Source organism: Calliphora vicina, chromosome 1 (assembly GCF_958450345.1).
Source record: "Calliphora vicina chromosome 1, idCalVici1.1, whole genome shotgun sequence".
Classification (NCBI taxonomy): domain Eukaryota; kingdom Metazoa; phylum Arthropoda; class Insecta; order Diptera; family Calliphoridae; genus Calliphora; species Calliphora vicina.
This window is the reverse complement of record NC_088780.1, coordinates 98,702,933-98,719,972: the sequence shown is the minus strand read 5'-3', so window position 1 is coordinate 98,719,972 and position 17,040 is coordinate 98,702,933. Positions and strand designations below refer to the sequence as shown.

Genomic DNA, 17,040 nt, shown 5'->3' with positions numbered 1-17,040 from the left:
CCTAAGCTATACGAGATAATTGATAGCTAGACGAGGTTTTATGTAGTGCTCGAGGAGATTCTGTATGTGTAATTTTTTTTAAATCGGAACACAAACGAAGAATTAGGATCATTTTAAAAATTGAACATACCCGAGGTGTCCTACTTTGGGAACCCCTGGTCCCACTCCTGGTGGGGTCATGAGGTCCAAGTTCAAAACTTAAACTCGACTACACTTCCTCTTTGCGAATGTGAAATTTCATTGAAATCGGCGTAAGGGTTTAGAAGTTACAGAGTTATTTCCCTCTTTTATTATTCTCATACCACTGTGCATTGGTCATTCGTTTTAGTCCATGCAATGTACATAGAAACTCACCCACTTCAAGCTATCAGAAAATATAGAAAACCCAAAAATAAAATATGTTTGCATTGGATAGATAGAGGAGAAACTTCATAAGATCCAATCAAAAACCCTAGATCCTTTATATGGCTCTTCTACATGAAACGCTCGCCTAAGTGTTCTGATTTGGGAATAGCTTCGAATCCGGAATAATGCCTGGTTGATACATATAAGACATTAAACATGTTTATAATTTCAATTTATTGCGGTCGCCAAAGTTTTCGGTATACCGAAACGATAACTTTTAAATCTTTTATTTATTTGGTTTGCGTTCTACAGAATATAATTTAAGATAAACGAACATAAATAAGTAGGTATATAAGATTCGGCATAGCCAAAAAATAACATTCCCACCTGATTTTATACCCTACACCACCATAGTGAAGAGGATATACTGGGTTAGTGCTGATGTTTGTAACAACAAAAAATATTTGTCCAACGCTCATCTTTAAATATACTAAGGATCACTTTCTGAGTCGATTTAACGATGTCCGTCTGTCTGACTGGTTGTCCATGTAATCCTGGTGCGAAAGAAATAAGATTTTTGTTCATAAATGTCCGATTTATTTAGGTATTCACGCAAAATTTCTACACAAATTAGTTTTATATAAAAGGAAATCACATTTAAACATAATTGACCATCTCTCCCATATAAGTAAGTACCACTTCCGAAAATCACTTTAACGATCAGAAATCTCATAAAAATTTTAAAATCCAAATAAAATTTAACAAAACTAATAATTAACGTTCTCAGTGGGGAATCTAAGTAAGTAATAAAACAAGTTCGTGAACAGAACTGTATTTGTATTATTATTAATATGCCGAATATTTAGATCTGTTTAGGTCTTCAGGAAAGACCTAATTCTATATATATAAAAGAGAGTGACGTTAGTTACTACTCTTATAACTCTATAACGCCTGGGCCGATTTCGATAATACTCCCCGATTCGGACTGGTCTTCGGCCAAACAAAAAGAAAATTCCAGAAATATCCCCGAAATTTCCATAAAAGGCTTTCAAGGTCCGATAGATTTTTTTTGATTATTTAGAACATTAATCATGAAGTTTTTGGAACCCAAAAAGTTAAAAAAATATTCCAATGACAATAGTACAACAGAGCACAAGTAATGTTCGGTTTTAAAAACGGTTTACAAGCTAAAATAAAGGAGTCAAATCAGCAAGCCGTTTTGGTTCATTGTTTATCCCACCGGCTAAACTTAGTTATTGTGGATTCATGTTCACACATATCATCAGCGAAACATTCTTAGCATAGAGGCTTTATGCATTTACTTTTCGAAACCAGAAAATAATAATGATTTAAGATGATGGGAAGCAGGTTATGCTTCGTAAGGGCAGTTACACAGTATTCTCAAGGAATATTTTCTATAAAGAAATTTGTTTGGTTATTTTTTGTTGAAAAAATAATCAAAAATTAAAATTATTCATATTTGGTTTTAATCGAAGTAACTAAAGGAAATTTAAATCAATTTTAGTTATTGCTTTTTTAGGCCTTGAAAACCGGTTAAAACCGAAACGACAAACGTTAAAAAAATTTTGTATGGAAAATATTCAAGTTTCAAACCATTTTCCCAGTATTCTTCATACAAATTGCTTACGCTTCCAAACGTTTCGTTTTATAAAATGAGGCCCTAAATGTATAACAAATTTTTCGATCTTTTTTAATATTATTTATTTTTTATCATTACAATTATATACTAAATAAAGTTTTTTTTTAAATAAAACGGACACTTCACTTAACTTACAATCTTAGGGTATAATTTTATAAAATGAAATGACAAACGTTAAAATAAAATTCTATGGAAAATATTCAAGTTTCAAACGTTTTGTTTTATAAAATGAGGACCTTAATCTCGTTTCAACTTCTTCCCCAACATTCCAGCCATTAATCTAATAACCAGTTTTGACAATAACTTAATTAATTTAAAAACTACATATAATACTGCAAAAATAAATGCAATTACATCTAAATTTGTAGCCTCCACAAATGACATAGATTTCAGAGAGCTTTGCATATGAGGCGCACCCTTATATCTGATCAAATATTCCAACCAATAAACAGCAGTATCTTTAGCTTTTAAAGGTCGATCACGATATAACAATGAAAATCGTTTTACAGTATTAGCATACTTTGGATTTTGTAAAACTTCTGTAACAGTTTCGTAGATAATTTCTTCGGTTAGTGGTTTTTCATTATCGATACTTAGACCATAACCTTTTTTAACAACTTCTACCATATTCATGGGTTGATCACCAAATATGGGCAATCCCACCATGGGTACACCATAGAATTTCGCTTCAGTTATGCCACCCTTACCGCCATGACCAAAGAATAATTTAACATTAGCATGGCCCAAGATATCACTTTGTGGCAACCATTTGCGATATAGAATATTTGTGGAATTTCCAGGCAACTTGGTCTCATCATCCACTTTCCATAAAACTTTTTGTGGTAATTTTGAGAAAACATTGTAGATTTTTTGTAAGGTATTAACATGCATATGATGCGTCTTCACATTGGTGCCCATGCTGAAAAAGATCACTCCATATTGGGCGGAATTTATGAAGTTTTCTAGGTCCTAAAATAGTTGAAAAGTGTTGTAAGTTTTTAGAAAGATTTTTAAGTGGTAAAGAGAGTTCTTACCTTTGGCAAAGCATTACGTTGATCATTTATATGTATGCCCCCAATTTCAATGAGTGCTGGCACTAAAGGTCTTACGGGTTTCTCGCTGAAATGATGACTAAACAAAACCATGTCTACTCTTTCTTTGACTTTATCGTAACTGATATATTTATCGGCCGGAAAATGTTTACTGTCATATGAATGAATTAAAAACAAGTAAGAGTACTATATTCGGCCGTGCCGAATCTTAAATACCCTCCACCTAAATATGATGGTATAAAAGCTGAAATAATATAATAATTGTTAGAAAGACTAGTTTACGCAGAAGATATTTTATTTCAAATGTACAAAAAATTGTATCTAATTCAGCAATTTATAACTGAAATTCCTATTAGAACGTTTGACACAGTTAATTATTGTGTTTTAATTGAGAAATTGTCGTCTAAATTTAATTTTTCTAAATCTTCGTGTACATTATTATTTTCTTACATAGGTAACCGTAAACAGTTTGTTGGAACTGGGTTAAACGATCTACAATATCTGAGTGTCAAAGTGGCGCACAGTGGTATGAGAAAAAAAAAGAGGGAAACAAATCTGTAACTTCTAAACCCTTAGTCCGATTTTAATGAAATTTCACATGCGCAAAGGGGAAGTGTTGTCGAGTTTAAGTCTATACCTCAACATTTTTCCCTTTTAACCTCAAGTGAAGAAACAGAGTATAAAAAAGGGTATACAAATATATTTAGACAAATTTCAAAATATTTTGTTGTGGGACTTATGCGGGAGCTATGACCTATTATGATTCGATTGTCATAAAATATTTTTGCGTGATTTTTATGTATTTATATGAGAGCTGTGGCCAATTATGGACCAATATTCACAAAATTCAGTATTATGATTTTTGAATACAAATTACTGATCTGTGTACTATTTTGGTTTAATATATGGATGCTATGACCTATTATAGTCCTAAGTATTTAAGGGCTATTTTTGTAGAATTTCATATAAACAACGCTATTAACAAGAATGGATCTTATGTGGGAGCTATGCCGAATTATGCACCAATATTTAAAAAATCTTGTAGTACAATTCTTGGATACAAATTACTCATCGGTGTAAAATTTTGGTTGATTGTAGATTTTTATGGATATTTGTGCAGGATAATGTGTTTTCCTGAAGAAGTTCTTATATGGAGGTTATGACCAATTATGGGCCTATCATCATAAAATTTGGTACATCGATTTTTGTATATATTGAATAAATTTGTTTTGAATTTCAACCTGATAACTATATTTGTAAGGAATGTATGAGGATATTAGTGATTTTCGGGAGTGGACATTATATGGGAGCTATGGTTAAATATGGACCGATATTCACAAAATCCAGAAGTATGATTACTGGATTCAAATTACTGGATCTGTGCGTAATTTCATTTTGATATCGATATGTTTATAATACTTTTTAAGGTTAATATCTTTTTTCGGAAATGGGCCTTATAAGGGAGCTATGACCAATTATCGGCCAATCTGCATAAAATTTGGTACAGTGATATATGAGTATAAGTACATATATATGAGTATAATTTTTGTCGAATTTTAGCATGATAAAGATATTTATAAGAGATTTATGAGTACTTAACTGATTTTCGGAAGTGGACCTTATATGGGAGCTATGGTCAAATATGGACCGATATTCACAAAATCCAGTAGTATGATTTCTAAATATAAACTACGGATGTGTGTGAAATTTTGTTTTGATATTGATATTTTTTAGATATTTATGTAGGTTATTGTGTTTTTCGGAAGTGATCCTTATATGGGAGCTATAACCAATTATCGGCCGATCTTCATATAATTAGGTACAGCGATTTTGGTATATATGGGGATTATTCATGTCGAATTTCAACTTGATAGCGATATTTATAAGACATTTATGCTTATTTAAGAGATTTTCGGAAGTGTACTTTATATGGGGGCTATGGTCAAATATGGGCCGATCCACGAACAATTTTGTAATATAATTTCTTTTACCACGAGACTTATTTTTGCTGAATTTTATGTGGATATTCCTATTCTGTAGGCATTTATAGACCATAGAACCATATTTCGGGAAAAAATTTGTATGGGGGCTAGGAGAAATCATGGACCGATTCTTATAATTTTCACCAGAGTTACTCCGTTTGTCATAAAAGTAACGAGTGCAAAATTTTATGATATTAGCTGCAATATATTTACAAAAAATGTCCAAAAATATGTGAAAATTATTAATTTTTTTTTGAGGTTGTCCCACATTTTCATTCATAACTTTGGTTCCACTGTACCGATTTCGCTGATTTTCAATACCAAACTGCTTAGGACAATAATAAACATTTTTCTTGTAACTCTACTAAGTTTGTTTGCGTATTTTGGACGTGAGCGTGTTTTACACAGACGGACAGACGGACAGACGGACAGACAGACGGACATGGCTCAATCGACTTAGAATTTCATAAGGATCAATAATATATATACTTTGTTGGGTCTCAGATGAATATTTCTCAATGTTACACACGGAATGACAAACTTATATATACCCTCATTCACCACTTATGGTGGTGGAGGGTATAAAAAAAAATAGTTATAATTATAATAAATTAAGATACAGTGCCGAACTTAAATATTCACACAGCATAGAGATTTATCTTTAATCTTAAATATAATTATTTAGTTACTAGCTGACCCTACAGACGTTGCCCTCTCCAAGTTTTGGCAAAGGTAAAAATAGTTAAAAAGAAAAAAAAACGTATTTTTGAATGATAATTTTTATTCATATAGGACATAGAATTAAATATACATAGAAGCTCTACTGACAGACAAAGAACATAAGTTTGTTGTCAAAAACCTAAGTCTTGCAACAACAGAACACATATAAATCAATGTTTATATGTATTTTGAGTTTTTATATAAGTAATCGAATTTTGGTCTGAAAAATGAGTGATAACAGATCGAGCTCCTTTTCTTTAGAATTTAGATATTTTGAATTTTTATATAACAAATCGATTTTTGTTAAGAAATATAAGTGATCACAGATCGAGCTCCTTTTCTTGATTCAACGCTTATTGAATAATTTTGAGTTTTTATATAAAAAATCGATTTTTGATAAGAAATTTGAGTGATCACAGATCGAGCTCTTTTTCTTGATTAAACGCTTATTGGCCAAGTTATTAGCGAATTTAGATATTTTGAGTTTTTACATAAAAAATCGATTTTTGGTCAGAAATATGAGTGATAACAGATCGAGGTCCATTTCTTGATTAAACGCTTATTGGCCAAGTTATTAGCGAATTTAGATATTTTGAGTTTTTACATAAAAAATCGATTTTTGGTCAAAAATATGAGTGATCACAGATCAATCCCCTTTTCTTGATTCAACGCTTATTGGCCAAAGTAATAGCGAATTTAGATATTTTGATTTTTATATAAAAATTCGATTTTTGGTCAGAAATATGAGTGATCACAGATCAATCCCCTTTTCTTGATTCAACGCTTATTGGCCAAAGTAATAGCGAATTTAGATATTTTGATTTTTATATAAAAATCGATTTTTGTTAAGAAATATGAGTGATCACAGGTCGAGCTCATTTTCTTGATTCAACGCTTATTGGCCAAGTTATTACCGATTTAAGTTATTGTGAGTTTTTATATAAGTAATCGAATTTTGGTCTGAAATATGATTCATCACAGACCGATGTATTTTGCAGATGTATTTAATAAGTGGGCGTATTAGTGGACTTGGACAGTTTTTATTTATGTAAAAACTTTTGCGGACTATGTATTGCTAACATTAAAAAAAAATTAGTTAAATCGGTCCAGGCGTCCTTTGACCTGGTAGAAACTTAAATTGGATTACTATGATCATTTAAACAAAAAATTAGCCAAATCCATATAGCCGTTTTCCGATTTTAAATAAATCGAAAAAAGTGGGCGTGGTCAATTTTTCATTCCGTAAAAACCTAAGTTGGGCTATGACCAACATTTAAAAAAAAAAATTTCTAAATCGGTCCGTCCGTTCTCTACTGATGCAATTACCAACGAACGACATTTGATTTTTATACCCTACACCACCATAGTGGGGAGGGTATTATGCGTTTGTGCAGATGTGTGTAACGCCAAAAAATATTGGTCTAACTTAGAATCACTTTCTGAGTCGATTAAACGATGTCCGTCTAGCTGGCTGGTTGGTTGGTTGTCTGGCTGGCTGTCCATGTAAACCTTGTGCGCAGAGTACAGATCGCAATTTTGAAGATATTTCAATAAAATTTGGTACATATAATTGTTTCCAAGGACCAAGCCTATGGAAACTGGCTGAAATCGGTCCACTATTTCACCTAGCCCCCATACAAATGTCCTCTCGAAATTGGACTTTATCGGTCATAAATGTTTAATTTATATATGTATCTACACAAATTTCGCTCCAAATAAGTTTTATATATACAAAATTCATGTCACCAAATTTTGTTACGATCGGTCCATAATTAGTCATAGCTCCCATATAGACCCGCTTCCGAAAATCACTGTGTATCGTGTAATCGTGCTTAAATCACTGTGTATACACAAAATTCAACATAAATAACTTTCATATAGACATAAATCACACGACCGAATTTCATGGTGATCGGTCCATAATTGGTCATAGCTCCCATATAAGGCCCACTTCCTAAAATCACTCACGAATATAAATAATTGACATTTTAAAAGAAAAATATTTTTACTCATTTACTTTGTGTAGGGTTATTATATGGTCGGGCTTGACCGACCATACTTTCTTACTTGTTATTTATATAGATATGTAAAAAAAAATATTTAATTACATATAACTAATTGAAATATACATACTAAACATAAATTGGCACATTTCAGAAAAATAATTAACTAATGTTTCGAAGTTCGATTTTAAGGGGACAAAAATATTCACACAGTTTCTAATTTTTAATAGGAAAACAGTTTTTTTAAATAGTTTAATATTTTGTGGAGAAGCATTTCTTTTTAATGACTTCTTTTAATCGTTTTGGCTTTGAATGGACCAGCTCCAATTTATCCCACAGATGTTCTATGGGCTTCATGTCAGGTGATTGCGGAGGAGTCGGTAGAATGTGGGGAACATGAAGCACTATCCATATTTGGACGTCATGGTCTGTGTATTTTGGGTCATTGTCCGGTTGAAAATTAAAATGTTCCCCAAGATTCGACTTTAGAGCGCATTGTAGTAGGTTTTATTTTAAAATATTACGGTACACTGTTTTTTCCTACAACAGATGCCGACATATAACCCCACAACATGACCCCTCCTCCGCCATTTTTGACAGTGTTTACTTCATTGTTCTTTTCCAATTCAGTGTTTGGCCTTCTCCAAACTGTTACTCTGCCATCCGATTAAAAGCTAATTAGCTAATTAGTAATATATATTAAGATTTATTAAGAAACATTAACTAAGCAGCTATTTAGTATTTCAGAATTTAGGTCATTTACTTTTGTTATTCCATTTGTAACATATCGAAAGTATATATATATATATATATACTTATATATATATATATATATATATATATATATATATATATATAAAATTCTAAGACGATGTAGCTATATGCGTACAGTCTGTTGAAAACACAATAGGGCCCAAACGAAAGGAGCTAACTGGCTGATTTTCCACACATGGGCAATACGGTAATTGATTTCATCTAGTCCCCATAAATATTTCTGAATACTGTTTGATCAATAATAAATAAGTTATGCGGCAATCCTGATAAAATTTTGCACAAATTAGTTCTAACTACTCTGAAATTATACTGTAAAGAATGGCGAAAATCGGACAATATTTGTCACTAGTCCTCATACAAGGTCACCCTTAGAAAATTACTTATAATAATAATAATAATAATATCTTGATGAAATTGGACATAAACATGTTTTATATGAACCTAAATATTTCTAACAACTTTTTTGAGGATCGTTCCATAATTGACCCTACCCTCCATATAATTAACATGATATTAACATAAATTTTGGACACTAAAGTTTTAAGTAATTAATCACTCTATCGAATTATGTACAGTTCGAACCATAACTGATTCAAGTCCCCATATAAGTCCAAAACTACATACGTTCCTACAAGGAGAACAGGTCGATACAATGTTTGAACATTAGGGTGGCCCTTAATAAACGAAAGTTGGATTTTGGCCATTTTCACCCCGCAGTCTGGTGAACATTAGTAAAATAATCATCCTGAAAAAATTGTAGGTAAATCGGTTGGGGTTAAGACGTGCCGCAAGCCCTCTGAAGTTTTGAGATGCATTTACAAGGGGAAAAATGCATTTTTTTCAGTTTTTGTAAAAATTTTGCCATTTAATTTAAAAGAATAGAAATGTGTAAGTAATTGTCGTTCTAATGACACATAAAAAACCGAAATTAGTCAAAAAATGTTAAAGTTATTAAAAATTCGCCAGGCCATTAACGTGTCTCAGGCAACTAGAACCAGAAATGTAGGAAAAAAATTAACATATTTTGATGAATATTAAAATAAAAGCTCATTTTTACTTAAAATATGTACATATTTACTTGTATATGAGTTTTTGTCTTTGTATGATACCGTTAACCTATTCGCAGATATGGCCAACAAAATAAAAATTTTTTAACGGCAGTTTCAAAACTCCATTTTCAAATTTTTAAAAATTCTGTTAAACAAATTTCAGAATTTTTTGATCATCTCATTGGGATTTATTGAGAACATAATGGGGAATAAAAATATGAACAAAATATGAAAATATCGCTTATAGTTTTTCCGTACCTGCGATTTAAATTTGGAAATTTTCGAGAAAAACCAATTATATGGCAATTTTTTGGCGAATGTGCTCTACTTCATTACTGTTATGAATTTTATGTAGAACCTATTCAGAATATTATAGCCCAAATAATTATAAATAGACTCTGAAAATTTTATTAAAATTGGAAAACTTTAAACCTTAAATCGTGAAGGTCAAAGGTAAAATTCTTCAATATTTGGAATTTCTAATTCAAAGTTAGCGGAATGTTATTTATTTTTGGGTCGATTTTGATGAAACTTCAGAGAAATATAACATGAAGTCTAGTATTTATAATAATAGAGCAAAAATGGAAATTAACCCTTAATGGCACTTGTGGTTAAAATGACCCCACTATTGAAATTGCCAAGGTTTTTTATGATTTTAAAAGTTTGAGGTCATTTTAACCACAAGTGCCATTTAGTGCCATAAAAATTTGAAAATGGAGTTTTGAAACTGCCGTTAAAAATTGTTTTTTTTTGGCCATATCTGCGAATAGGTTAAAGGTATCCTACGAAGACAAAAACTCATATACAAGTAAATATGTACATATTTTAAGTAAAAATTAGCTTCTATTTTAATATTCATCAAAATATGTTAATTTTGTTCCTACATTTCTGGTTCTAGTTGCCTGAGACACGTAATGGCCTGGCGAATTTTTAATAACTTTAACATTTTTTGACTAATTTCGGTTTTTTATGTCTCATTAGAACGACAATTACGTACACATTTCTATTCTTTTAAATTAAATTGCAAAAGTAATTTTCTAATGGCAAAATTTTTACAAAAACTGAAAAAAATGCATTTTTTCCCCTTATACATGCATATCAAAACTTCAGAGGGCTTGCGGCAAGTCTTAACCCCAACCGATTTACCTACAATTTTTTCAGGATAATTTTTTTACCAATGTTCACCAAACTAGGGTGTGAGAATGGCCAAAATCCAACTTTCGTTTATTAAGGGCCACACTATTGAACATGTCTCTATTTTGTGCTAACGCCTTCACTTCTGCCCAACTTTTGCCACTGCTATTTAGTTCGGCCTCAATCTGCCTTGTCCATGTATGAGCTGGGCATCCCCTTCGTCTGTTCCCTTGGCAGTTCTCGTTCGCCATTTTCGTCTCCTTATTTCAGTTGATAGGATTTGTTGGCCTGTTTTTTTCCCAGAGCGTCTGATTATATTTGGTTGTCGGCCAGGATCTTACGAAGACATCGGTTCACGAATACTTGCATTTTTCGTATATCACGAGTGGCAGCGTTCCAATAAAGGACGATTTTACATTGGCATTGAAGATTGATCTCCAAATAGGTTTTAGGCCTCCAAATGTTTGACGTGCCTTCTGCAAGCGATTGTCGATGTACTCACCTGATCCCCGTACGTAGATATAATGCTCCCAAGATAGCAGAATTGGCCGAAATCTTCTATTTCGCTTGCAAATAAATTCTTCATGGCAATTATTTTCAATTCTGCTGATTCCGCTGCCAGCATAACGCTTCGTATGTTCGCCGCGAGATCTGAGTAGCGTGAGCCAGTAGGCAAATATGGTCTGCATAATCAAGATCGTTTAGACGACCCTGCAATCCCCACAATATGCCCCTGCCGTTATCGAAGGCTCCTCCAAGGATTGTGTCCAAGGCTATATTAAATATAAGTGGTGATAGGACACATCCCTGTCGGACAACTATGACAACTCTCACAGTTTCACTCAGCAATTTGCCATGTTTTATCCTACAAGAGGCATAAGCTTTTTATAAGTTTGAGAGGTATTCTCCTACATGCCAATGAACTTCAAATCACATCGTGGTTTAGTAGTTTATAGAAGGTCTCTCGAAGTCTATGAAGCATAGATACAGTGGTGAGCGCCACTCTACAGATTGTTCCACAATAACACGTAAGCTGTTTATGTGGTCGATGGTGGACTTTTTTATGTCAGATATTATCTTTTCTAAATTTATATCGGATATATATTTCTTTTCTGAAGCTTTTACCACTGTTATTACAGTCAAAATGGTCACCGAACAAAAGGTAAGTAAAAAAAAAATTAAAACCTATCAAAAAAATCCAATATGAACTTTCAAAACAATAGTAAATTATTTGAAGGTTTATCGTCACACTGTTTCCAAAGCCATTAAACTCTATAAGGAAGACATGAGCATTGAAAGAAAAAAGGTTGAACAGATATTTGTAAGGCAAAAGAAGCCGAAAAACACTTTCGAAGATCCCCTAACACTTCTATGTAAAAAACAGTTCGTAAAGTTAAATGCTCTGATTCTTTTGTGCGCAGAGCCAAAGCTAATGCTGGTTTGAAGTCGTATAAAGTTCAGAAAGTTCCAGATCGCAATGCGGTAATGAACTTATAAGCAAAAGAACGAGCGAAAAAATCGAGGTAAAATTTTATATAAAATACAGTTGTTTCAGCTTTTCATAACTTCCGAGTGAAGATTTTTATGTGACTGATGGACGAGATAATGTTCAAAAAGTTTCTTGTAAGACATTTGCAGTTGTGCCAAAAGAAGCCAATCATTTGTGACATCAGGCATGATAAATACAATATACAAAACCGGCTTTAACATTTCTTAAAACATATTTCTGGACCGAATTGGCATCATGCCACTATGGAAAAAAGGCTCTTGAATGGTATTCAAACAATAATGTTAATTTTGTACCACTGGAGGCAAATCCACACTGCTGTCCAGAACTTCGGCATGGGGAAAGATATTGGGTTCTAGAGTAAAAAATTAAAGAACACAGGAAAGGTATCCTAGGATATGTCCGATTTTAATCGTAAATGTTACCTCGTCCAAAAAGGTAACGGAAGCAACTATAAAATCATTAATGGGAGGATTTCCGCAAAAAGTGGAAAAATTTATAAATACCGAGTAATATGCCAATATTTTAATGTTTAGTGAATTTGTACAATATTTGAATAAATTTATGTATTTTTTTTTTGGCTCACTCTTTAGTTTCCATGATTTTAAATATCTTATTACTTGTTAAATTACTTACTTCTGAAATGTTTTACGTTTAATACGTTTCTGTTCGCTTATCTTGTCAATTGTAATTTGTATTCATAAAACTACTTCAATGACTTAATAATATGTCTACTACGGTCTGTTTTTGAATTATTATAAATTATTAATCAATTGTAGTAGATTACTGAAATATGTTCTTGATTTGTTTTCCAAATGTTATCGAAAGTCTGTTTTATTGTTTATATATGTAAATATGTATGTATATGGATATGAAAATTACATAGCAATTTATTTCATTAGTATAAAACTAATTTCGAACGGCAATACACAGCTTTAGATTTAGGAATGTTTCAGTATCACGAGATATCAGACAGTCATATCCGAATTAATCTTATCTGGAGTTGCTCAACTCGGTATATTATCCTGTATTCCAACAGACTGATCACAAGATTAATATTATAAAATCTTAGCTAATTTTATTCCAATCGAACTTTTAGTTTAAAAAATACTTAATTGAATTAATGTTCTTTAATATTTTACTCATGATCAGTGAATCAAATCGGCACTTACCGAAAACATCAACTTAATATTGATTGGTGTGTTGGATAAAGTAGAATGAAAGTTCCATGTAACGAACGAAGAATTTTATGGAACTTCTCGAGTCTTGAACTGGAAATTGTAGTTAAAGTTAATGAAGAAGAAGCCACAAACGATAAGCTTTAGGAAATTGCAGAGAATAGAAATTTCACTGTGGATAACAATGGTATTATGTTGCAAGATGCATGATCTAGCAACATAAATTAATCATCTTCAGTTTCAATAGGGGCCGGTACGAAACCTCTATTAGAATAAAGTCTGCTCTGTGATACTTGTCTCGGTCGTCCAAACACGACCTTTATATGTCCGTGTGTGTTTCGATGCCAAACCAACGAGATGCATGAATTAACGAATGCATCTTTCGAACATCCAACCCCAACAGAACCATCAGGTCATACTGAAACTGACTCCTTATCCCCGCTACAGAAGGCCAAGAGGACAACATCTACAAATATCTATAGCAGGTAGATTAAATTTCCATTAAACATTATTCTGTCAATACCATCACCAGAACTTGTAGCAGTTCCCGTTTAATAGCCATCAAAGCACATAAGCCTCGATTTCAAGCATTTATTTAAAGTAGACCATATAATCTGAGCACACGCAGAGAAAAATCATGGTTGTGGTAACCATAAACTAAGAGCAACATATTATGATCAGATTTATGCTTGTAGTCCAAAACATATTATGATCATTATTAGTATCATTAAATATCATAATATGTTCTGAAATAATCATATTATGATACAAATCATTATGACCCAATTAAATCATATTATGATTCAAAGTAATCATATTATTATTAAAATTTATTTTTAGAAATACAAAATTTTATTTTAATAGGTTTTAGTTTTAAGGTACTAAATTCTCAATTAAAATATTATTGATAAATTCAATGAAATTTATTGTTATTCGCTCTAGAAAAGTTAAAGATAATATACAAATAAAACTATACAGCGATTGGGAATTACAGACACTCAAAATTTACTTGTAAAAATAACACAGCTTAGACAAACACCAGCACTCACAAATGGTGGGGAAAAAGTCTATTAAAAGTAAACATATTTTGTCTAATGTCGTTCGTTGGTAATTTCATCAGTTGAGAACGGCCGGACCGATTTAGACAATTTTTTTTTAAATGTTGGTCATAGTCCAACTTAGGTTTTTACGGAATGAAAAATTGACCATGCCCACTTTTTTCGATTTATCTAAAATCGGAAAACGCCTAATTTTTTGTTTAAATGTTCGTAGTTATCCAATTTAAGTTTTTACTGAAGGAAAAATTGACCACGCCCACTTTTTCGATTTATCCAAAATCGGAAAACGGCTGCACCTAAATGTTCGTAGTAATATTCGTAAGAAAAATTTATCGCAGAACGCCTGCACCAATTTGACTATTTTTTTAAATGTTCGCAATAGTCCTCAAAAGTGTTTTACGCTCAATAATACGCCCACTTATCAAATGCATCTGTAAATATGTGACCAAAGGTAGTGACATGGCAATTTCATATGGGCCGCTATGTTAGCAGTAACGAAGCCATTTGGCGCATTTTTTCATTTGCCATGAATGAAAGATATCCAACTGTAGTTGATTTAGCCGCACATCTGGAAAATCGTCAAAGAGTGTACTTTACTGCGGAGAATGTATTACAATGAGTTGACCGACCGCCATCTACAACATTGATCAGATTTTTGAAATGTGCCGGAATGATAAATTTGCCCGAACTCCGAAATGCAAAGTTCACCGAATCAAAATCCGAAAGGTGTTTACAAACATTGCACAAAATTACAATAATATATTGGCTGCGAAAAACATTGATGTCGACGAATTGAATTTTAAGATTCAAATTGAAATTGCTGCCGCCTCACAATCTCCAACTGAAAGTTTGATCGGTAACCATAATGTTACGAAACATAAACCAACCACGTCTTTGTAATGGCACCCGACATGCGGTAAAAAACCTGATGAATAAACTCATCGAAGCAACAATACTAAATCGATCGATCTGACAAAAAATCGATTTTTTATATAAAAACTGATAATATCTATATTCGCGAATAAATTGCCAATAAGCGTTTAATCAAGAAAAAGAGCTCGATCTCTGATCACTCATATTTCTGGCCAAAAATCGATATTTTTTATATAAAAACTCAAAATATCTAAATTCGCTAATTACTTGGCCAATAAGCGTTTAATGAAGAAAAAGAGCTGCATCTGTGATCACTCATATTTCTGACAAAAAATCGATTTTTTATATAAAAACTCACAATATCTAAAATTGGTACTAACTTGGCCAATAAGCGTTTAATCAAGAAAACGACCTCGATCTGTGATCACTAATTTTTCTGAACAAAATTCGATTACTTATAGAAAAACTCAAAATATGTAGGTGGATTTACATGTTTTCTGTTGTAAGGTTGTAAATCAAACATAACCCAGGATATGTTTAACTATTTATCATTATTTAGTTGTCCGAACAATTCTGTGATCCATATTCATATTTATAACATTTAATGGTTGTACATGAATATATAAACGTTTACAGTAACTAAAATATTGTTTAAATTAAATTAAAACAACAATTATATGTTTACGACAACAATATATTGTTACAACGAACATAGTATAGTTGTCGTAACCATGTCGAACCATGTTTTTTCATAAAGTTACCGCTGTACAGACAGACGACTTACCGGATTTCACTAGTTCAACCGTAATTTACACAGTAAATTGTTTGTCAAGGAAGGATGTGAGTGTGCAATTATTGTATAAATTGAAAAAAACTTTTGGAATAAGTACGAAATAAAATTGTGTTCCTACATAACGTTTCTTTCCTAACTACTTCAAATACAGATTATTCAACTTACTCATAAACTTGACGCTGACCTCTACTTTGAACTTTCAGCAGTAACAATTCACCAGCAACAGCCGCCACATTCTTTAGCCGAAACATGAAACCCGTACTATCGCTCACAGCATTGATTAGGGTCAACACCGTATACGACATTTCCAATGGATTACCGATCATATTTAATATGCCAGCAATGGGTATATTTGGCCATATTAAAGCCAGTGGACAATCAAAGTGCTCAGCTATGCCAAAAAAGAAATCACCAAACATATAACCAAACAGCATCAAATCAAATTTATTTCCCGGATTATGTAGCAGCTCTTGAAATTTGGGATCCTCGAATATTACCGCCATCTGGCTTGACATCATTTTCATCATATCCATGGATTTGCGAAATTTCTCGAAACCTTTCATTTTTGTTATATTAATGGCAATGTCCATGTCAATTGAACCCTTATCCAACTGTATATGAGTCATGGAGGAATGTAACCAATCCTCTTTCAAAGGCAACACTGAAACTACAGTGACATTATGCTGACGTTCGGCCATTGCCTTGACCACGGCCATTTCAATGATTAAATGTGAAGGACTGCATGAGGGTAAAAATGCCAAGATATTTGCTGCCTCAGAATATTGGGGTGCTGAACAATACGTTAACGCTATTATGGTTAGAAATTTCCACTTGTTTATCATTTTGTTTTAATATTATTTTTATTTACAAAGTATTCAATTGTACGATTTTGTTATGTCCATACGATTTGAC

The 17,040-nt window shown here is 32.3% G+C and overlaps 1 protein-coding gene across 1 annotated transcript; it reads right to left on the bottom strand.

Moving 5' to 3' along the window:
- Nucleotides 1-2,042: 2,042 nt before the first annotated feature.
- On the bottom strand, nucleotides 2,043-17,040 carry LOC135963399 (UDP-glycosyltransferase UGT5-like). The gene is made up of 3 exons (XM_065515234.1): nucleotides 16,294-17,040; nucleotides 3,040-3,208; nucleotides 2,043-2,974 (listed from the first exon to the last, which is right to left on the bottom strand). The coding sequence occupies exons 1-3, from the start codon at nucleotides 16,968-16,970 to the stop codon at nucleotides 2,243-2,245; spliced, it is 1,578 nt and encodes a 525-aa protein (XP_065371306.1). The 5' UTR covers nucleotides 16,971-17,040; the 3' UTR covers nucleotides 2,043-2,242.

Bases quoted from the DNA above. Each gene is read 5' to 3' on its own strand.
- LOC135963399 (XM_065515234.1), bottom strand. From the start codon at position 16,970: ATGATAAACAAGTGGAAATTTCTAACCATAATAGCGTTAACGTATTGT. The intron at 3,209-16,293 runs GTAAGTTGAATA...TTCATATGACAG, and splicing joins GGTCAGCGTCAAGTTTATGA to TAAACATTTTCCGGCCGATA. The intron at 2,975-3,039 runs GTAAGAACTCTC...CAACTATTTTAG, and splicing joins AACGTAATGCTTTGCCAAAG to GACCTAGAAAACTTCATAAA.